Genomic DNA, 22718 nt, shown 5'->3' with positions numbered 1-22718 from the left:
GCCCCGAGTTATATCTCGAATGAAACCCTCCCGTGTCTAAAACCCAGCCTTTCCGCCTAAAGCAGCACAGCTTCGAGGCGGCACCTGTGAAAACCAATGTTCTCAGTAAGCGTAGAGAGCAGCCTGATGCAGGCCGGACCCTGCCGTGAGCTTCCATTCGTTCTAAAATAATGTTCCAGGCGCTCAGAAATCATACACGCACACGCGCAGTTAGGACAGAATGCAAATATTTAAATGCTCGGCCGTTCGGCCCCAAATAGGAAAAAAGGCCTGTTTTTGTCACATCTGAAAACCAGCTTCAGATGAAGTCTGAGTCCTTCGCTTAAACTTCCGAATGGAAGAGAGAACATCTGACAAGTTCGAAGCCAGGGGCTGTTGCGAGAGATTCGTGAGCCTTTTCCTGTTAAAAAAGGGCCAATATCTTCATGCAGTAGCCACAGCCCCTGCACCCCCAAAAAAATACCTTCCCTGTGACCTCTTTACCCTTAAAACCTACACCCCGAGAAACCATCGATCTCCCAGCAGCTAAACCCTATACCGAACTGGGGAGAGCGTGTTCTAAAGTAGAACCTCTCACGTTCTGTTAAAATGTGGAGGGCGGTCGGGTTCCCCTGAGAAACAAAACATTGTGAAACCCCAACGCTGGGGCCTAAGAGAGCTCCCAGCACCCCGGTCCCCGAGGCCGAGAGAAGAGCATCCGGTAGAATATCAGCCTCTCTCCTCAGGGCGGGGCCCCTGGCCCTCGCAGGAAGGTGGGCCTGGGAAAGCGGGACCCGCATCTGGGGGAAGCGAACGGTTTTACTCCTGGCAACGTTCTGCCAAGTGCAATGAGAAGCGCGGCTAATCTGAAACCATTTAAGTGACTGAGCCGGAACCCGGATCGTGGCCAATGAGAGCAGTTCAGGGGGCCCTCGCGCATCCTCAGCTTGTGCTGTGACAGTGAAGCCACTGACCACACTTACTGCCCCGTTAACACCATCGATCGAGACCCTTCCCTGCAAAAGGGCCCTATCCTTTCTGTGAAGATAGGTAGGTAGATAGAGAGATAGATAGATAGATAGATAGATAGATAGATAGATAGATAGATGATAGATAGATAAAAAGAAAATAGATAATGACAGATGATAGATAGAAAAATAGATTGATAGAAAAATAGACGGTAGATAGAAAAATAGATAGATAGATGATAGATAGATAGATAGAAAAATAGCTAGATTATAGATAGTTAGATAGACAGACAGACGGTAGATAGAAAAATAGATGATAGATGATAGATAGGTATAGATAGAAAAATAGATAGATAGAAAAAGATAGATGGTAGATAGAAAAATAGATAGATAGATAGATAGATAGAAAAATAGATAGACGATAGATAGATAAGATAAGATAGGTAAGATAGGTTAGATAGAGGATAGATAGATAGAGGATGGATAGATAGATAGATGACAGATACAAATTCATTGTCTGCTTCTAAATATACCAAAATTAGGAATCAATTTCACATCCATTTTTTTTTCACATCAATTTTAAGGCTCAAATTAAGAAGGTTCTCCCCTTAGAGGTTTCATCTTTCACACCCACCCCCCTCCTTCCACCAGCAACTCTCTCTCTCTCTCTCACACACACACACACGCACACACACGCACACAGGCACACACAGGCACACACACGCAGGCCCTGCTGCAACACAGCCTCAGCTCGCTTCCCAACTGGCAGAAGCGCGCCTCGGGGGACAAGCCTTTAAACCTCCGCGCTCTTTAAAATTCAACCAGCCAGCAGGCCCCCGGCCCAGCGCATAAACAGCCCAGACAAAAAAAGCCCCTCTCGGCTTCTGTCGGTGACAAAGCCGCCCAGCAGTGGCCTGTGTCTCCCTTGACAGGGGAAGCCAGGCTCACACAGATCAATAGATGGGAGTCCTCCCTAGCTCCCTGGGCTCCTGTTTCTGCCTTAATTACAGGTGCTATTCACACTGAAGTTAAAAAAAAAAACGAGGGGGGGGAGAGGGGAAGGGAGAAGGAGAGAGAGGGAGAAAAAGGTAGAGGGAGGGAGAAATAAGACACATGCAATTCGTTTTGGGGGGATGCTTTTAACAATACTGTTAATTAAAAGTTGTACTTCTGCGTTGATTGGAAGTGTTCATACAGTCTGATCTTTCCACCCCACAGTGTTTTGGGTCACACACACACACACGCACACACACACACACACACACACACTTCCAGGCCGGCACCCACAGATGATGTAAAGGTTTAAGGTAATACTCTTCAAACGTTAGTTTCCCCCCCGTTTTCTACAGGTTTTTGTTTGGTTGTTGTTGGTTTTGTTTGTTTGTTTTTTTACAATACACCCAATTTCCTTAACCGAGAAAAACGATTTGGGTTTGCAAAATCCTCTTAGCTCTCTGGACTATTTTATTTTTATGCGGAAAGAACACATGGACGACGTGAAAAATCAAGCTACCGAAAAGGAGGAAAGGGAACGTCCATTATGAACGAACAGCAAAATGGAACGGGCAGTAACACGTCTACCAGCATGCATCCCACAAACAACACCCCCACGATCGGGTAAGCGAGCCCAGGGCTGACAAAAAGCAAACGCTGCCTCTTGGGGCCTCAATCCCGTCCCCGTCCCCGTCAGGATGAGGATCAAGTGGATCTTGGGAGAGAAAAAGAGAGTCAACTGTGGGCGTGGCCCCGGTGGATTCAATCTTTCTCCTCTGAGGTTACCATCCGGCATTATAAATCGATCCACTGACAGGGGAAACAAGCATTTAAGAATCTACTTTTTTTTTAAGCTGAAAATGTCAAGTGTATCTCCTAATTCTAGCTCAATAACGACAAAGGTCCTAAATCTGTCTCTCCCTCTCCCTTCTTCTCTGAAGTCAATTAAAAAATAAAATAAAAAGAAAGCATAACCATCCATTGGGAGGGTTTTTCAAAACACACTTGAGCGTCCGTATCATCTATAAGCACCGGACAGCCATCAGGGTCTGGACTCCACAACGTCGGCCCAATGACAAGGCAGACAGACTTGTTCTTGGGGACGGACTGACCCCGCATCCTCCTTGAGGGCTCGGGAGTCTTCGTCCTCCTGCTCTGCTGTCCCCAGTGGGTTGGCCGTGCCCTCGGCTACCTCGACGCAGGGCCACAAAATGAGCGGCCGGACTTCCACACGTGACCTGCCGTCACAGCGGAGCCCCTAGAAGCATCTCTGGCCAGGAGTGTGTTCATCGGTGGGGGAACCCTCTCCAGGACCCCCCTGCTGGCTTTCTCATTCTGTCTGATCCGCCGAAGGTCAATGCCACTCCTAAACCAAAGAATGACCGTCGGAGATGCAGAGCCCACGGTGGGACCTCTCTCTTGGTTTTCACTTTCCTGTCATCTTCCCAGGGGAAACACAGTTCTCTTTCCTCCTTCCCCCTTAAATTAGGGAGGTCACGGCAGGACACCGCGAAAGCCGACACGAGAAACTGTGGAGGTTGCTGACTTCGGTCAAGGTATTTCTCTCTATCGACATTTTAAAGGGAATTTTTTTATGGTTGGAAGATGCAAATAGCGGCCATGAAGCCAACACATTGTGCTATAAAAAAAAAAAAAAACCCACAAAAACAACTGTGCTGGTGACATGTAAATTTCAAGAGTTTTGCTTGCATGGGTGTATCAGTCCTACACGATAAGACCCTGCAGTCTACAAATATTCCTTCCCGAATTCTTCCCCCCCAAAAAATGAATAGCAAATGCTTCCAAACGAATTTTATGAGGCCAGCATGACTGACCTTAGTACCAAAACCAGACAAAGGCAACACAAAAAAAAGAAAATTACAGGCCAGTACCCCCGATGCAAAAATCATATTAGCCAACTGAATTCAACAATACATGAAAAGGATCATTCAACACGACCAAGTGGGATTTATTCCCCAGGGAGGCAAGGATGGTTCGACACCCACAAATAGACTGTTATCATTTATTGTGAAGGAACTCAGAACAGTGGTAGTCTGGGGCTGTAGGGGTGGGGTAGGGGGCACAGGAAGTAACCAGGAATCAGCACGAGGGAACTTTCTGGAATGATAGGAAACAGTCTATATCTTTAAAGGAATGTGGGTTACACAGGTGTCGGCATCAGTCAAAACTCATTTCACTGTGCACTTGGGATCGGCACTGCACCATATCAAAGTCATTGGTCAAATATCCTATATAATAAAAGGCTAATATGCAAATCGACCAAGTGACGAAATGACCGGTCGCTATGACATGCACTGACCACCAGGGGGCAGACGCTTAATGCAGGAGCTGCCCCCTGGTGGTCAGTGCACTCCTCAGGGGGAGCGCCGCTCAGTCAGAAGCCGGGATCACAGCCTCTTCCGCCTCCGCGGCAGCACTAAGGATGTCTGACTGATGGTGGGGAGCAGGCCTAAGCCGTCAGTCGGACATTCCCCGAGGGCTCCCAGACTGCGAGAGAGCGCAGGCCACACTGAGGGATTCCCCCCACCCCCGAGTGCACAAATTTTATGCATCGGACCTCTAGTAAGTTAATAAGTATCCCCATTTGGATAATAAATTAAAGTCACCCTACCTAAGAGAAATAGGGAAGCTTTGAAGGGTTTAAAGTCGGGGGAGAGAGGGCATGACTGCACTTGAATTTTAGACAGATCCGCCTGGTCTCACGTGTAGCATGGATTTGCACAGGGTAAGACTCAAGGCTGGGAAGTCCGATGCCAGGAGGCTTCTGCAATAATCCAGGGGACGGGTGGCCTGGAGTCACCAGTGACAGCTGCTCCCGGAATGCCGAGGAGGGCACAAGACTAAGATAAATGTGAGAGTCACCGCGGAGACATCCAGGAGGTGGCGGCTCCACATCTGGCGCCCCAGGGACCGGCTCTGGCCGCGGGGGAGACAGAGAGAGGACGTGGCACCGAGTCAAAGGCACAGAGCGACCAGAGAGACCACGGTTTCACCCTCCACTTCTGTGGACGATCGACACTGGTCTTCCTGTTTTTTTGTTTGAGGTTCTCTCAAATTACACAAGCTCCGCCTTTTATAAAAAAAGTGTCCACGCCCAAGACGTTGAAAATGTCCAACGACAATGAAATCTGAAGTCCTCAGTGTTTTGTTTGGTTTTTTTAAGGAGTGTGTCTGGAAATTCTAACTAGAACTACTGGGAGCTATTATCTTACAGACGTCTTCTGCCCCACCCACTGCAGGACAGCCCTCCACCTGCTGGACTACACATGGAGTCCCACCCTCCCTGCTGACGGCACCTGGGGCCTCTGGCTGAGCCTCTAAACAAAGGTGCCGATTTGGGTCTCGGTTCTTGTAACGCCGAACTCTTTTCTCTGAGAACCTGAGCCGCAAACACTGGTTCTTTTCACAGCGAGAAAGCCACCAAACAGGTCTCACCGAATAGCGACAGGCGTGTGTCACTCCCGTTCTAGTCCGTCCGCTCTGGCCTGAATGACCTTAAAGAACAAAGCACAACGGGGCCTCTTGCGAAGGGTTTCATGCCATAAACCAGAAAGGAGGTCTAGACAGCGAGTGGATAAACTTTCTCAGGGAAGAGCGGACACTCCCCTTGAATAAACCATCTCTTACCCCCTGCTCATTCTTTCTGTGCTTTTATTGGGAGAGATGGGAAAACAGGGAGTCATTTTTAAAAACAGGGGCGACTCCTGTGTAGCAGCAGACTAGGTGGAATCCTGTAAAGAGTCAACCTTTGTTCAGCTCCAAAGTAAAACCAAAATAGTTCTTCCTTTCGCTAAACACTTTGACGGGATGGCCGGCCTTCCAGTCTCTCCCTTCTGGAGTCTTCTCAGTCTGCGGTGATTTCGAATTTCTACCTTTTAGAAAAATATCTTTTTATTGATTTGAGAGAGAGGGGAAGGGAGAGGGCGAGAGAGGAACATGGATGTGAGAGCACTGAGCCACGCCAGCCAGGCTGTCAGGCTAACTCTTTCCCAAGCTCTTTCCAAACTTCAGAGTCGGGCAAGGGACTCGCATTGCACACAAGAGCCTCCGAAAGGAGTCCGAGCCTCGTGTCTGCACCTGTGTCTGCAATCGCGAGCACGCCCACTAGAGACCGCACAGGCTAAGGGTAAAGACATATGCTGCCCGGCCGGCGTGGCTCGGTGGCTGAATGTCGACCTATGAACCAGGAGGTCAGGGTTCGATTCCCAGTCAGGGCACATGCCCAGGTTGCAGGCTCGATCCCAAATAGGAGGGGTGTGGGAGGCAGCCGATCAGTGATTCTCTCTCATCATGGATGCTTCTATCTCTCTCTCCCTCTTCCTTCCTCTCTGAAATCAATAAAAAAAATATATTTTTAAAAAGATGTACGTGTCCTAACTGGTTTGGCTCAGTGGATAGAGCGTCGGCCTGTGGACTGAAGGGTCCCAGGTTCGATTCCGGTCAAGGGCATGTACCTTGGTTACGGGCACATCCCCAGTGGGGGGTGTACAGGAGGCAGCTGATCGATGTTTCTCTCTCATCGATGTTTCTAACTCTCTATCCCTCTCCCTTCCTCTCTGTAAAAAATCAATAAAATATATATTTTTTAAAAAGATGCACGTTACCAATTAGTAAGTTTACCAAGAGAAGCTGCAATCTTATCGCTTGTCTGGAACAACACACGTGAATAAACCTGTCACTATGTGTTCGAATAACTGGCCCCTAAAAGCTACAGAAAACGACGCGGAGTTCACAGATAATAACAGCCCCCATCAGTACCCGAGAAAGTACTTAACAGACCACCTACACGAAGTTAATTTTTGAAATTACGCCCGCGTAAAGGTTAAACACGCATCGCATCGCGTGTACTTCTTGCAAGAGTCCTGTGACGTCTCCTCCCCCAACACGATCACGTCTTGGAGATTTAACAAGTCTCACCGAGGCGCAGCCTATTAAAATGCACATATCTTACCTCCCTGAAAAAAATGAAAACGGATCGAATAAATAATACTGCTAATCTGGCCCCCTTGCGCTCTCCCTGCACACACACACACACACACACACACACACACACACACACCCTGCCTTTCTCCACGACACGGCAGCTGGCCTGAAAGATTTCAAACGATCCCTTTGGCATCATCTTCCATCATCTTTTCAGGGGTGTGCCTGGCTCCCCTCTGAGCCCCGTCCTTTCACCGGGGTCCCCTTTGAGATCCGTCCATATTTCCATAATCCACGCCGCTGTTTCCTCGGGGCCTCCCCAGGGTGGAGGGACCCCCACCTCCGGAGCGGGGGGGGTGGGAGGGGGGGTGTTACAACGGCCAGTAAGCCGGGTAACAATCGCAAGACAACAAAAGAACCGGGTGGGGAGGAGGCTAGCTGGTACCATATGTTGACCAAGTTCAACACACTCAGGTCGCAGGGGATGTGTTTTTTTAAACTTCAAAATGTGAGGAGGGCAGCGCCTTCCCAGCTACGTATCCTCCCCAATTGCCTTAGTAAACAGCGGGCGCTGTGGCTTTCACAGGGCTCACCCCTGAACAATGTTCACGGGGATAACCGAAGGGAAGGGTCAGAGAGGTGGCATTTTCTGGGTCATCGCCTCATCCTGGTCACCCACAAACCTCACCCGACTCACCCCTATTCCTAAAAAGAAACAATACGTAAAATGATGCCAAAGGAGCGTATTTCCTAGGACTTCCTACTGACTCGATGCCCATTTTGAAAGACGTCAATGTTTTCGTCGCGTGCCATCTGACGATGTCGTTCTTGTTTCCACCCTCTGTTTCATCGAGAACTGACGTTCCCTTCTTTTTTGAAGAGACTTTAGGGCCCAATCGTCGAGTTAATTTTTTTTCCCTCCTGACTCGGGGGAAACTGCTTCTGATTCATCGGCCCGTGTTATGTCACCTTGAAAAAAATTTATTTTTTTCTCTCAAGGACTCAGAACTTTCTAGGACCAATTTGCAAATTTACGTGCCAAATAGTCACCGCTCAACAGAAAGTAACTTTCTGTGAAACCGCAGTTATCTCTTTAAATCCGCAGCATCTATTATCATTTGATTTCTATAGGCTACTGAGCAATGCCAGACCTTCTGGGAATGATGGGAGCATTTGCGTAGTTATTATAATGTCACTGCCATAAAAATAAACAAAGGCCTCGCTTCTGAGAGCTTATTAAAATAAAACCTGTTCACCCCTTCGGCAGGAAAAACAAGGTCAATTTTCCAGGGCCTCTCACATTTTATGATCTGCAATGTATGCGGGAATCTTCTTTGCAATGAGAGTTTGCGACACTCCACAGCCCTCTTTTCCAGTAAAATGTCTAAAATGCAGCAAAACTTCTAAAAGATCGCTGTTTTTCCCAAATTAGTTTCCCTGTCTGCAATGAAAATTTTTTAAATTTAAAAGTAGTAACTATAAGGCAGCAGGCAGGTAAAATCAGAATGTAACTACATTTTGCCTTGAGCTTCATAAAACTGCATCGACAAGAGAAACCAGTCTTGCCTCTATGCAGAAAGGTGGCTAGAGAAAAGAATATAATTATAACAATAATCGTAGATTTAATCGTAAGCACTTTTGTTTTATTCTGATTCTTCTTTTGCAGACACAAAAATGTACAAAACAGGTAATATTCTGTGTCATAAAACAGGGGTAAGAAATAATGGCTATCGGAGGGTGACTAAGATAGATCACTGATACAATATTTAAGTATGAAACAAAGAATGATGTCATGAGATGATTATAATTCTCATACTATCATCTCTCTTTGCACAATTTTATTTCGTTAAAAATTAAAACTCGATGTGCCTTACAAATACGGTTTGTAATGTCTATACTCACAGGGGTAGTGAAATGAAAATTAACCACCACACCTCAAAAACTGGCTCAAGACATTGAATTCCTTTCATTTAGAAAAACAATAGTCAGTATAGGATGCAACGAAATTATTTTTTTTCTGTGTATGGGATCAACTTGGAGTTAAAAATGACAAAACCGAGTCCAAACAAGCAAAAGAAAAGCAAAACACTTTTAAAAAACACATATCCAACAACTGTTTAAATATTTATGAAAGTATGAAAATTGAATCACTTATTTTCAAATAGTTTAGATCTTCTTTATGAAAGAACTTAGCAAAAACCCAGCCTCCAGGGCCCTTGGCCAGATTCCCATATAAAGTTTGGGCTTCTTTTATTTTTATTTATTTTTAATGTTATTGGTATCAGAGAGGAAGGGAGAGGGAGAGATAGAAAACATCCATGATGAGAGAGAATCGTGGATCACCTGCCCCGTACACACCCCACACTGGGGATCGAGCCGGCAACCCAGGCCTGTGCCCTGACCGGGCATCGAACCACGACCTCCTGGTTCATAGGTCGACGCTTAACCAGTGGACCACACCAACCAGGCAAGTTTGGGCTTCTTTAGTCATAAAGTCAAAGTCATGAGACGCAGCAGTATCTAAGGCAGCGGTTCTGAACCTGTGGGTCGCGACCCCTTTGGCGGTCGAACGACCCTTGCACAGGGGTCGCCTAAGACCATCCTGCAGATCAGATATTTCCATGACGATTCATCACAGTAGCAACATGACAGTGATGAAGTAGCCACGGAAATAATTGTATGGTTGGGTCACAGCATGAGGAACTGTATTTGAAGGGCCAGAAGGTTGAGAACCACTGAATTCTAAGGCCTCTTTCCGCTCCAACCGCCCTCGCAAAGGGCTCCAAGAACGGCTGTGGACTGGGATCCGGGGCGATGAAGTTCGTCACCACTACATAGCTGCCTGCCTTCGTATTTTACTGAGTATGTGAGGGCTGACCTCACACGTATGGAGCACAAAGCAACCGTTCAGCCCGACGGAGCAATCCCCGTCACCAGTGGAGAGGTCACAGAGAGGGTCAGCAGAATGAAAAGGGTGTCCCTGAGAAAGGACACGGTCGCCCTGACGGGAAACCCAAGTTAGGGGGTCTTCGGATCCCCTAGAATTCTCGGGGTTTACAAGATGGAACACACACACACACTCCCCCCCCCCCCCCAGAGACCTGGACAGGAGGTCAGTGGACAAGAGAGAATTGAGAAGACAAAGAGAAGAACCACCCGGCCGGTGTGGCTCGGTGGTTGAGCGTCGACCTAAGAACCAGGAGGTCACGGTTCGATTCCCGGGCAGGGCACATGCCCGGGTTGCGGGCTCCATCCCCAGTGGGGGGCGTGCAGAAGGCAGCCGATCCATGATTCTCTCTCATCATTGCTATTTCTATCTCTCTCTCCTTCTCCCTTCCTCTCTGAAATCAATGAAAATATATTTTTAAAAAGAGAGAACATTATTTTTTAAATGGCAAAATGAGTCAGGAAGGCTCTAAGATGACTGCCCATGACTTGGGGACAAACCCAATTTAACTTTCTATGTCCAACCATGTTCTCACTGTAAGGACTTTTTTTCACCGATGTGAACTATTGACAAATCTGTTGTTTCTCTAAAGGGCTGAACCCAAGTTAAGGGTGCACACCCTCTTGTTTTGTGAAAGAACAGCCATGGATTGCTCTAGACTGATTAACCGTCTGCACGCCCAGGTGCCTGCATTTTCAGTGCAATTTCCTGGTCTTAAATGCTGGTCTCAAAACCACGTGCCTATAATGGTTTCTTTTGTTGTTGTTGTTAATCCTCACAGAGGACATTTTTCCATTGGTTTTTAGAGAGAGTAGAAGGGAGAGGGAGACACAGAGAGAGAAACATCCATGTGAGAGAGACCCATCAATTGGTTGACTCCAGCACATGCCCTGACTAGAGCCAGGGATAGAGCCCGCAACCCAGGTCCGTGCCATAGACCGGAATCGAACCCGGGACCCTTCAGTCTATAGGCCGATGCTCTATCCGCTGAGCCAAAGCGGCTAGCGCTAAAATCGTTTCTGAATGAACTGCTTCAGACAGAGACGTGTGTCAGCGTTCATGTCTGTCAATGATGAGAACTACGAAAATCACATCTGTGCATGTCACTTCCGGTTACATGGGCAGTATTACACTTTTATCATTTTAATAGCGACGAGGAACATTTTAGCCCATTTCTTGGCAGATAATGAAAAGGAACCTGCTCCTCATTTTCCGTAAAAAGGGCTCATTTCTATCAAAGTGTAAATTTGTATTTTTAACCACATATTATATGATTCATTTCAGAATGATCAACCTACACTGTAAATTTTAAAAGTTCTTTCTATTTACACACATCACGTCGTCAAAGTAATTCATCAGTTTGGTCACACACAACACGTAAGGAATTACTGAAGGCCATGATCTGAAATACAAACGGAGAAAATGCATTCTGAAGCCTCTCGTTTCCTTTTAAGAAAACAAAGCTATAAAAGAGAATTCCTTAACAGTAAGAAAATACTCTTCTTCCCAGTGATGTAGAGAGAGAAAGGAAAGGAGAGGGAGAGAGAGAGAAACATCCATGTGAGAGGGAAACATCCATGGGCTGCCTCCTGCACACCCTCCACGGGATGGAGCCCGCCACCCGGACATGTGCCCTGACCAGGAATTCCACCGGCAACCCTCAGATGCTCAACCAACTGAGCCGCACGGGCCAGGACGAGAAAACACTGGCAATTCCATTTACAGACGTAAGTGATTCGGCTATTACTGTAACAGGAGCGAACCGATCCCTTGGTGATAGCAGTCACTACTCACTTCTACGTAGACAGACATAGTATAGAAGGGTGTTCAACAGGGTGTGGTGTCATTTTTCTGATGGGGAAATTTGTAAGTGGTTCGAAGTATCGTTCCCATAGCTAGATTTTTAGAGAGTGTAAAACTGTGGTAACACGGAATATTCTGGTCCTATTTGCCTCCTGCTCAGGGCTTCTTCCTCACCCACCTCCGGGTAACTTTCCAAGACGTTCCCCGTCCATCATGCCCTCATGGCCTTTGTTCTGAGTTAATCCGAGAAATACTGAGAGCAACGCATGGGTCCTAGCGGCGGCCGAGACCGAGATCAGAATCACAGTCCTCGGATTTTAAATGTGTTTTTTTTAAAAAAAGGGTCAGGATTCCTACCTGGTCTCCAAAGTCCTCTGGGAATTTCCACAAAACCACGGGATCTGTAAAGAATTGATACATGGTGTTAAACAGAGGCAAACACACACACATACACACACACACACACACACACACAAAACACTTTTACAGCCACGGTTATTAAAAATCCTCCGAACACGGTCAAAGCGCCTTTTTAAAAATGCCCAGCCCAGCCCTGAATGGCCATGCTGTGGTATTTCCCCCCGACCGTCCGACCGTCCGACCGCCGAGGAGCAGGAAAGCACTGGCAAGTCCCGTCAGGGTTGGAGGTTGCTGTCAGTCACGGGTGATGGGAGGAGAATTTAAACAGAAATGTGTGCTGATCTGAAGCTCATACAAAGGGAGTGAGGTTACTTTTTTCTTCCAACCCATGACTGCTCAGTGCTACACCATTTGAGCACCGTATGCTGAGTAGACAACCCGCCGCCGACATCTGAAGACCGCGGGGCTGAGAAATAAGGCCTCATATAAATAAATGGAGGATTTGGAATGACGGGATGAGGCAGCTCAAGTTCTCCTCCTACATTCATGAATAACCAACTATGTAACTTTTTGTTTTTGTAAATAACGGCCTAAACGCTTAGAGACTTGCTCTGAACAATACTTAGACATTTGTATGTGAAGAAACCTGGAAAAAGATATTAATTGCTCATAGGTTCAAATCAACTACCCTCTCATTCTAGATCTAAAATCATTCTTATTTGCCCGGCCGGCGTGGCTCAGGGGTTGAGCGTCGACCTAGGAACCAGGAGGTCATGGTTGGATTCCTGGTCAAGGGCACAGGCCGGGTTATGGGCTCGATCCCCCGTGTGGGGTGTGCAGGAGGCAGCCGACCCATGATTCTCTCTCATCATGGATGTTTCTCTCTCTCTCCCTCTCTCTTCCTCTCCGAAATCAATAAAAACATATTAAAAATAAATAAAATAATTCGTCTTTGAGTTTGACTTACAGATACAAAACCCTTAAGGAAGTGAAATTAGTATTTTAAGATGTGTTACTTTAGATCCAGCTACAAAATGGCAGAGGCGCACGTCTACCGACTACTTTACATAAATGCACACATTTAGAACAAAAAGGCAGGCTATTTGGGAAACTTTGTCCGTTAGTTTCACCTCTGAAAACGTATACAAGCAAGGGGTGCAAACGCATCTACTATAATGGCCCCTCTGTGACTGTCTTCCCCGGGAAGAATCATTCAGAGAATCAAACCACTCCGACTGTCAAATTATTTTGGTCCTTCAGACTCTCAAACCATAAAAGCAATGTAACCGAGAACTCCGGCCTTTCTAGATGTTTCCTCCCAGAATGATCTCACATTAGCTTCCCGCCTCAAAACAACGCAGGCTCTTTTTGCTCAGAGGTAAGTGAATCCCAGCTCAGGTAATGACCATGGAACGTCAAAGAACTTTAAACTCTTAATTCGTAGCAGGTTAATGTATCACTTGGCTTCTTCCGGGCCCTTTAAAGCAAAGACCTATTATCATAAAATGAAAACCTTCATCAATCACCTGATCGAGTAATTCCGAGCCGATCGCGTCAGTCCAAACTTAACCCAACGGGGCTAATGGGTGAGAATTGAATTGAAAACACCTTGACAGGGAAAGCAATTTCTTTTCTCGCACTCCTCTGAAGCTGTGGGTGACCGCGGTCATCGAACCATCAACAGCGAGGGGCCATCTGTCCCAAGGGCCATTCATGAGAGTTCGTTTTTTTGTGTTGTGTTTTTTTTTTTAATTTTAAATTAACAACAACAACAAAAAAAAAGAAAGCCACACTGAACCACAGATGTTCAATCTTGATTAATCTATGACAAGAAACTTACAACTGAGAATCAATGTTTTGACGTTTTTCAGATACCAATCATTAAAAGCCAACACAAAAGTTTTTTACAAGTACACGGGGGGTGGGGGGCGGGGGATGGAGAGGGGGAGTGAATGGGCTGCTTATAGAAAGATGGTCTTTCAAAGGAAATACTTTTTGGTCACCTGAGCTGTTCATCATATCCTAAAGCAGCGGTTCTCAACCTGGGGGTCGCGACCCCTTTGGCGGTCGAACGACCCTCTCACAGGGGTCGCCTAAGACCATCCTGCAGATCAGATATTTACATGACAATTCATCACAGTAGCAACATGACAGTGATGACGTAGCCACGAAAATAATTGTATGGTTGGGTCACAACATGAGGAACTGTATTGAAAGGGCCGGAAGGTTGAGAACCACTGTCCCAAAGTAATAGCTTTTCTTATGATTCCTTTTAGAAGGCGAACAGACAACAGGCTATGCTGTAAATGAGCTCTCAGAGCCCTGGCTGGTTTGGCTCAGTGGACAGAGTTCGGATTGTGGACTGAAGGGTCCCTGTTTCGATTCCCGGTCAAGGGCACGTGCCCGAGTTGCAGGCTCGATCCCCAGCAGGGGACGTGCAGGAGGCGGCCGATCCACGATTCTCTCTCATCATTGATGTTTCTCTCTCTCCCTCTCCCTTCCTCTCTGAAATCAACAAAAATACATTTTTTAAAAATTAGCTCTCAGATTAGCATTGGAAACTGTTCAGTGTGTGTATTCTCTCTGCAAGTATACGATGAAATACGAAGGACTGCGTTTATATTCACAGTTCCCATTGCACGTAAGCTTTCAACGGAAAAAAACATTTACAAATGAAAATTGTGATTTTCATCGCGCATTCCCTTTTAATACGTCAGTTTGTTAAGCGTTGTCACTAATCAACACAAGACAGGGGTTGGCAAGAGTAGGTGTACAGTTGTTCGTATGGCAAGTAACGCAAGAATCACTACATAATCACACAAGAATAAACTGTGTTTCTCATCCTCATGACTGCAAACCGATTTGTGCCCAGCCCTGTAGTTAGTATGAAACACTTGGAAACCAGTATTCTTGTTTTTTGGGGGGAGGGATTTTTGTTATTGTTTTATAATGTCTTTTTTTAAAAATACTTTTTTATTGATTTCAGAGAGGAAGGGAAGGGAAAGATGGAAACATCCATGATGAGAGAGAATCATTGATTGGCTGCCTCCTGCACACCTCCTCCCGCACCCCCAGGGATAGAGCCCACAACCCAGGCATGTGCCCTTGAATGGAATAGAAGCTGGGACCCTTCAGGCCGCAGGCCTACGCTCTAGCCACTGAGCCAAACTGGCTAAGGCACAAACTAGTGTTTCTGTACACACGTCTTCGCTTCCTGTTTCTTCTAGAACATGTCTAACCCTGGACACAGTGAACACAGCCAACACGTAATCTGCATGAAACTGTGTTGCTCTTATTGTCAACGATTATCCTGCAGAGATACTCCTCCCCAAAACCACACATTTCACAGCAAAGCGACCACTCTGAGACAGGGCTAGTCCCCTGGAGCAACTAGGACAAAATACAAAGAGAGAACACACCATTTTTCTAAAGAAGGAAATCAACCTCCTCCATGGACTGTCATGATTAAACAGAAACGACCGCTTCCACGGATATAAAAGAACAACAGTGCCCAAGACCTTGAAGAAAATTCCCCAAGTACGGCAACTCCCTCTTCTAAACACCACATCCAAAAGAAACTCAACGACCAACAGATATTTAAATTCGCAGACCCCGGGGCCTTCCCGTGTCCCCGTGGCTGAAGGCACCCCTGCCCTCACGCCATCGGTTCTGTCTCAACCAATGTTTTCTGCACATATATCGTCCGTTACTTCCGATCCTCGGCGAGGTTAACTTTTACCAGAGTTCAATGTGAAAGGGCTGCTTCAGGTGAATGCACGCTCCGTTTGAACGCCGAAGGCACCCGTCCTCCGTTGCACGTCTGCCACCGGACCAAGACGAAACGGTTTCTGAAATGACTAATTTCTGGACGCTTCCCCGGCTGCAGAACACGCTCAGATGCACCAGACCGATAGCTCGGCGCTGTATTTCCAGATCCGACCGATAAGGGAGGAGGAAGTGAAAGAGGAAAGGGCCCTATCTGATCTTCACCGGTTCTGCCAACTCAGTGACAGAGCCTGTGGTTCATCGTCAACGTCCTTCTTTTTTTTAAAAAAAATTCTTTTTAAAGAAAGCACCCTTGCTTGTGATGATAAAAATCTACAGCCTTTCAGGGCTCTTGGCAAGAAAGCTTTTGATCATGTTTTTATTAAAATCCGAAATACGGGTGTTGGAGATACAGCACCGCCTTTTCTTCACTTCGTTTACTTTTAATATATTTTTATTGATGTCAGCGAGGAGGGGAGAGGTGGAAACATCCATGATGACAGAGAATCATGGATGGGCTGCCTCCTGCACGCCCCCCACTGGGGATCGAGCCAGCAACCCGGGCCTGCGCCCTGGCCAGGAATCAGGCACCCCACCCCCCAGGTAAAGGGAGGGGGTAGGGGTGAGATCATTCACCCGAAAAACCCAGAAGTCACATTGGACGCCAGCAGCAAAAATAAAGAACAGGTGACCCACAGGCATAGCTACCGAGACCAGTTACAATCAAACTGTTAAAAAAAATACAGGGTGTCCCAAAAAAGAACGTATACACACTTGAACAGCGGAGAGCTCCATTTTGCAAATGCAATGCCTGTTAATACACAACGCCTTTATAATTATTCACAGCGTGCGTGTACATTTTGGGGGGACGCCCTACATAAACTCCACAGCATCCTTATCGAAGTAAGAACCAACAGATACTGAGTGTTGACATGAGATTTTTAAATACGTATATTTTTTTATTTCAGAGAGGAAGGGGGAGGGAGAGAGATATAGAAACACCGATGATGAGAGAGAATCATGGACTGGCTGCCTCCTGCATGGGCAACCCCTGGGGATCGAGCCTGCAACCCGGGCATGTGCCCTTGACCGGGAGTCGAACCGTGACCTCCTGGTTCCTAGGTCGATGCTCAACCACTGAGCCACACCGGCCAGGCTGAAATGGGGTTAGGCTTTCACACCTGCAGGCGAGGCGGCTCTATGAAGGAGGATGTGCTGACCGAAGCCACATCTAAAAGTCCAGCTGGACTCAAAGATCTTCTACGTGAAACAAAGGCAGCGCCTCTCACAGACACGGCTCTACAGAGCCAGGCTCGCTGTGGCCCCCGCTGGCAGGTGGGAGAAAAGGGGAGTTTGGTTCACGTCAGCGACCCGAGGATAAAGGGAACCCTTTCGGGTCCGCGTGACCCTAATCCATCCAGTGTGTGCGGATGGACAGGGAGCCAGAGAGAGTTCTCGAATGAGCGCATCGCCAAAGGCAAACCCTGGTGACCACATTTCACTCACAGGTGGTGTTTTTTTTTTTTTTTTCCACGTGGGGAGATATGCAAAGTGTCCTAAACCACTTCATTGCAACGTGTGATTCACCAAAGCCCTACTTTCTAAATGTCAGGGTTCCCCTGGGTTTGGGGCTGTGTGGGTGGGTGCACACAGGTTTCAAAGTGGCCTCCAAAAAAACATACATCTACCCCTAGCCGGTGTGGCTCAGTGGATAGAGCGTCGTCGGCCCGTGGACTGAAGGGCCCTGGGTTCGATTTCGGTCAAGGGCACGCACCTCGGTTGCAGGTTCCCCGGCCCTGGTCTGGGTGCGTGCAGGAGGCAACCAATTGGTGTGTCTCTCTCACATCGATGTTTCTCTCTGTCTCTCACTCTCCCTTCCACTCTCTCTAAAAATCAAAGGAAAAAATATCCTTGGGTGAGGATGATCAATAACAACAACGAAATATATAGACAGTGCGGGTCCCGGTGAGTCTGTGGTTCAGAGGAAAGACACGGGTCCTGAATGGGAAGGGCTGAGCAGAGGGCGTCCCGACCCAGCCTAGCCCGAGACCCACACGGTCCCACACGTCGAACGTCCCTGCTCCAGTCACAGCGACTCACGCCCCAGGTTGCTTCCGTGACCAGCAGCTCTCCGAAGTGACGGATCCGCGCTCACATGCCCGTGGCTGGGCACGGAGCCTCGTCCGATCACCTGGAGCCACCCGGGACCCGCTCCCCACGCGGGCCGGACCTCGCTGAGCTCTTCCTTCCAGACGCAAAGGAGGAAGCGGGGCAGGCCCCCCAGGAGCTTCCCTGAAGCAGGACCAACAGACACTCAGACACAGTCTCCGTCTGCATGTTCACCCCCATTCCTGTCCGGACACAGTGAGTGCCAAGTACGGGCGCGTCCTGGGCCAACAGGAACCCCACAGGCGAGATGCACCCCAGGCGAAGTGGGTTCGGGAACGCCTTTGTGCACGGGGCGTGGGGACGCGGGCTGGGTCAGGATCAGCTGGCCTCGGCTTCTGATGTCAGAAAAGAGACAGAGGGACCAGCTGGTGTGGCTCAGTGGTTGAGTGTCGACCTAGGAACCAGGAGGTCACGGTTCGATTCCCGGTCAGGGCACATGCCAGGATTATGGGCTCGATCCCCAGTGTGGGGTGTGCAGAAGGCAGCCGATCCATAATTATTCTTCTTCATCATTGCTCTCTCTCTCTCTCTCTTTCTCTCTCTCCCTCCCTCCCTCCCTCTCTCCCTCTCCCTTCCCCTTCCTCTCTGAAATCAATAAAAACATTTTTAAAAATAATAATAAATAATAATAAATAGGGGGAGAGATCAACCAAAGGACTTATATGCAAGCATACAGGCCTAACCAATGGACACTGACAACGGGGGTGAGGGCATGAGTGGGGGGGATAGGGGATGACATGGGGATAAGGACACTTATGTAATAACTCAATCAATAAAAAAATTAAAAATAAATATTAATAAATACGTGTACCCCCCTCAGCTTGTTCTTTCAGATTGCCTCCCATGATCCCAGAGCAGCCGACCGTGAACTCCTGCGAGGTTAGGAGAGGCCACGGGCCAGGTGATTAAAACAACAGATCGGATCTGCTTGCCAAGCAACCCAGACGCAGGAGCTGGGCCTCGGGGCACATTTCCTCGCGTCTCTGTGCCGCACCGGCTTCTCCACCTGCCAGACGGGAGACGGGCGGCTCCTATCTCCTCCCCGATCCGTCCAGGAAAGAAACACCCGCTTCGGAGAAGCCATCGCCAAAACATCGCAGAGGAAGCTGGCGGGCACGCGGGCCAGGGCCATGGGGCTCTATGCAATCCTTTCCCCCAATTCCCACGCAACATCTCTGACACGACACGCGCGTCCAAATTCGGATCCGAGGAAGGTGACTGAGTTCTACGTCAACGAGCAAGACCCTGGCAGATCACTAACCAAAACCCGGTTAACAATCACGTGTCTCCAAAGAGGTTTCCGACCTGAACTGCCGGGGACGCACGAAAGGATTTAAAACGTCCCCATGGAGAAGTGGGCGAGGGAAGCCTGCCGAGTACCTTACCGTAATGTCCCCAACCTTCGCCAACACCCACTTGACCCCCGGCGTCCTACGTTCTACTGGATCCCGTGGCCATCAGAAATACAAACCGCTATTCCCAGACATGCAGAGAGCATTCTGATTGATTTTCCAACTTTGACTCCTTGCCAGGTGCTTAGTAAATCGTCTTCCCACTCCCCCCTCCGCCTTGACACCCACCAATGACTATTTTAGGGATGGTTGGGCCCCAGGGCAGCGTGGGTCCCTGGGATCCGAGGTGCTGGGGGATTCTGGGAAAGAAAGTTCCTGGCCGGATCTCCCATGACCTACTTTTACACTTCCTCTTCTGTGAAACAACCGGCAAGCTTCCTTATTATCCAAACTGATTTGGAATCTGGGCCCTAAAGCATCCTGATTCACACGGGTGGTTTTTCAGGTAAATTCCTACATAAGTAGGGCCTCCGGGTGCCTTTAACGTCCAGGGGTGGGGAACGTCCGGCCCTCGGGCCGTAACTGCCCCGGGAAAACATCTGGTCTGGCCCTGCCCAGGCCTCAGGGGTGAGTTCATTAAACGTCTGACCGCCTTAGCTGGTTTGGCTCAGTGGATAGAGCGTCGGCCTGTGGACTGAAGGGTCCGGGTTCGATTCCGGTCAAGGGCACATGCCTGGGTTGTGGACTCCATCCCCAGTGGGGGGCGTGCAGGAGGCAGCCGATCCGTGATTCTCTCTCATCATTGATGTTTCCATCTCTCTCTCCCTCTCCCTTCCTCTCTGACATCAATAAAAATATATTTAAAAAAAATACAAGTGACGATGTTTCTAAAAAGCAGCAGTTTCCACAGCAACAGCCAAAGGGCAAGAAGAGAAGACCAAAGTGGGAAAAGCAACTGGACAGACCAGTTCCTAAAAGATGGGCGAGGGCAGAGGGAGTGAGGACGGAGCCGGCCACTCGCAAGTCTCCAGGGAAAGGTCACGGCCCGCCTGCCCCAGGCAGGGACCTGGTCCTTTCATCGCGATGACTTTAGCCTGCACGCACTCATGACTATAAGAGGCTGTCTTCCATCAACAATAGGTTATAAGAGGCTGCCCTCCCTCTCAACATTGAGGTTTCAAACTATGTTTAAAAAAACTATTCATAGTTTTGCACTTCTGATGTCTGTCTGTAGACGCCCAGAAATTAAAATGTACAAACCATGGCAGAAAGAGCGCCGCCATGGTCCCAGCCGGCCAGCGTGCAGCAGCCAGGGCCGGCCGAGCTCGGACCGTGTGCGACTTCAACTTCCTGGCCGACGTCAGCCACGCCCCTGTCGCCACAGCCGGGGTGGGCACCTCTATTTTAAGGTGTGCAGCTCCAAATTGCTTAAGAGCATAGAATTGCTTTTTTTAAAAAAAATAAAGGCATATAATTGCTTTAAAAAAAGAAGGCATATAATTGCTGGCCAGTTTCTGACGCTGAGAGTGTCGGCCGCCTTTGCACCAAGAATAGAGGCCTCAGCTCCCCAGACCCACACCTAAGCATCAGGTGACCAGGGTCCGAGCGCACCACCAGGGAAATCACACCAGCCACAGCCGTGAAAACATCACACAGGACACGCTGAAAAGGAAAGAATCAGGAAGATAACCCTCATTCTCTCTCTCTCTCTCTCTCTCACACACACACACACACACACACACACACACACACACACACACACAACAAAAGTGGGGAAAACGAACAAAAACCACCCTCGCAAAGGGCTCTGTCTTTTCAGGAAAACGCACAGAACTGACAGCTGAAACCCCTCCCAGGCATGTCCCACGCCTGCTTCCCTCCCTCCTCCTTCCCTGCCTCCCTCCCCCCACCAGGGCGGGGCAAGCGAGGTCATTCCAACAGAAGGGGCAATTCCAGGACCGTCAGGAGGGAACCGGTGTGGCTCCCCCTGGACTGGCGGAGAATTTCACTGGTGTTTGATCTATTTATTATTTTTTATATTTTTTTTTATTGAGTTGAGAGAAAGAGGAAGAGAGAGACAGAAACATCCATGATGAGAGAGAATCATCGATCGGCTGCCTCCCGCACGCCCCCCACTGGGGATGGAGCCCCCAACCCGGGCATGTGCCCTGACAGGGAATCGAGCCGTGACCTCCCGGTTCCTAGGTTGGTGCCCGACCACTGAGCCACACCGGCCGGGCCTCACTGGCGTTTTGAAAAGGAGCCACCTTTCCGAAGAGGAGTGAAAGGAAGTGAAACGTGACGGCCCCACGGGACGGCCGCGCTGGAAGCTGTGTGTCTCCCACACCTGACACCGAAGCTGCACAGACAACATCCACGGTTCCTGCCAGCGCAGGGCCGAGACCCGCAGCGATTTCATTCCCAGCAGCGAACGTGAGGCGGCAGGAGGCGCAGAGAGTCACGCAGCGAGAACCCTCACGCGTCCTCCACGCGGACACGCGCTGGGACGGACTCAGCCGTCTGAGGAATGGACAGAACGCACGTACCTTCGCCTTCAGAGGAGTGACATTTCACGTTCAATACCAGGTCAAAGGTTCTTTCTGGGTTTTCCCTAAACGAAAAAAAAAGAGCGTGGTTATATTCCTGTCCCGTGACATGCGTACGCATCTCCGAAAAGCCGGTATTCTCATCGCTCAGAAAAGGAACGTGCGCTGGTCTCAGTTGGTGCCGGGGACGACATGGCCGCAGTGCGGCGCAAATACAGTTTTGTTGTTGCCATTTTCCCACGTCAGCAACTTGAGAGCGAGGGGGAGGCCCAGGAGGCCTGAGACGCCGGGCAAAACATTTCACCCCTGAGCTTCCCCCTGTAAAGGGCCTACTTCGCATCACAGTGCAATTGTGAGGATCCAGTAAATAAAATTGTGAGGATTAGGTAAACTGAATAGTACATCTGGAAGTACCTTATAAAGAATTCAGTGATGCCTCCATGAAAAGCATCATCTTGCCCGGCCGGTGTGGCTCAGTGGTTGAGCACTGGCCTAGGAACCAGGAGGTTAAAGTTCGATCCCCCGTCAGGACACATGCCCGGGTTGCAGGCTTGATCCCCAATGGGGGGGCGTGCAGGAGGCAGCCCATCCATGATTCTCTCTCATCACTGATGTTTCTCTCTCTCTCTTTCTCCCTCTCCCTTCCTCTCTGAAATCAATAAAAAATGTATTTTAAATATAAATTTTTAATATATATTTTTAAATATATATTTTTTAAATGCATCATCTTTATTGTATAGAATCTACACGAAAGCCGCATGGTCCTATGCACAGAGCAGGCCTCGCAATATTATGAACCACCTAGCTCTGCCCGCCCCTTCCAGGCCACCAGCAGCCACGGATCACGCTCCTTCAGTGACATGCGTGGCCCCTACTTCTCTCCACACGTAATTACTCGACTTGGGCACGTTCGAAGCAGCAGACCACACACACGGACGGCAAGGCCACCACC

The 22718-nt window shown here is 48.6% G+C and overlaps 1 protein-coding gene across 1 annotated transcript in view; it reads right to left on the bottom strand.

The window, feature by feature from the left end:
- The window catches only part of DENND1B (DENN domain containing 1B), a gene marked incomplete at its 5' end in the record, with an annotated part of 77461 nt that extends 56958 nt beyond the window's left edge, over positions 1-20503 (bottom strand). The window contains one exon of the mRNA XM_081114509.1: positions 20481-20503. Within this exon, the coding sequence (XP_080970635.1) occupies positions 20481-20503 (23 nt within the window). The remainder of the gene's footprint in view (positions 1-20480) is intronic.
- Positions 20504-22718: the final 2215 nt, after the last annotated feature.

Source organism: Myotis nattereri (genome assembly GCF_964212035.1).
Source record: "Myotis nattereri genome assembly, chromosome: 20".
NCBI lineage: Eukaryota > Metazoa > Chordata > Mammalia > Chiroptera > Vespertilionidae > Myotis > Myotis nattereri.
Note: the sequence above shows the minus strand (reverse complement) of the source record. Positions and strands in the feature narration are given on the sequence as shown.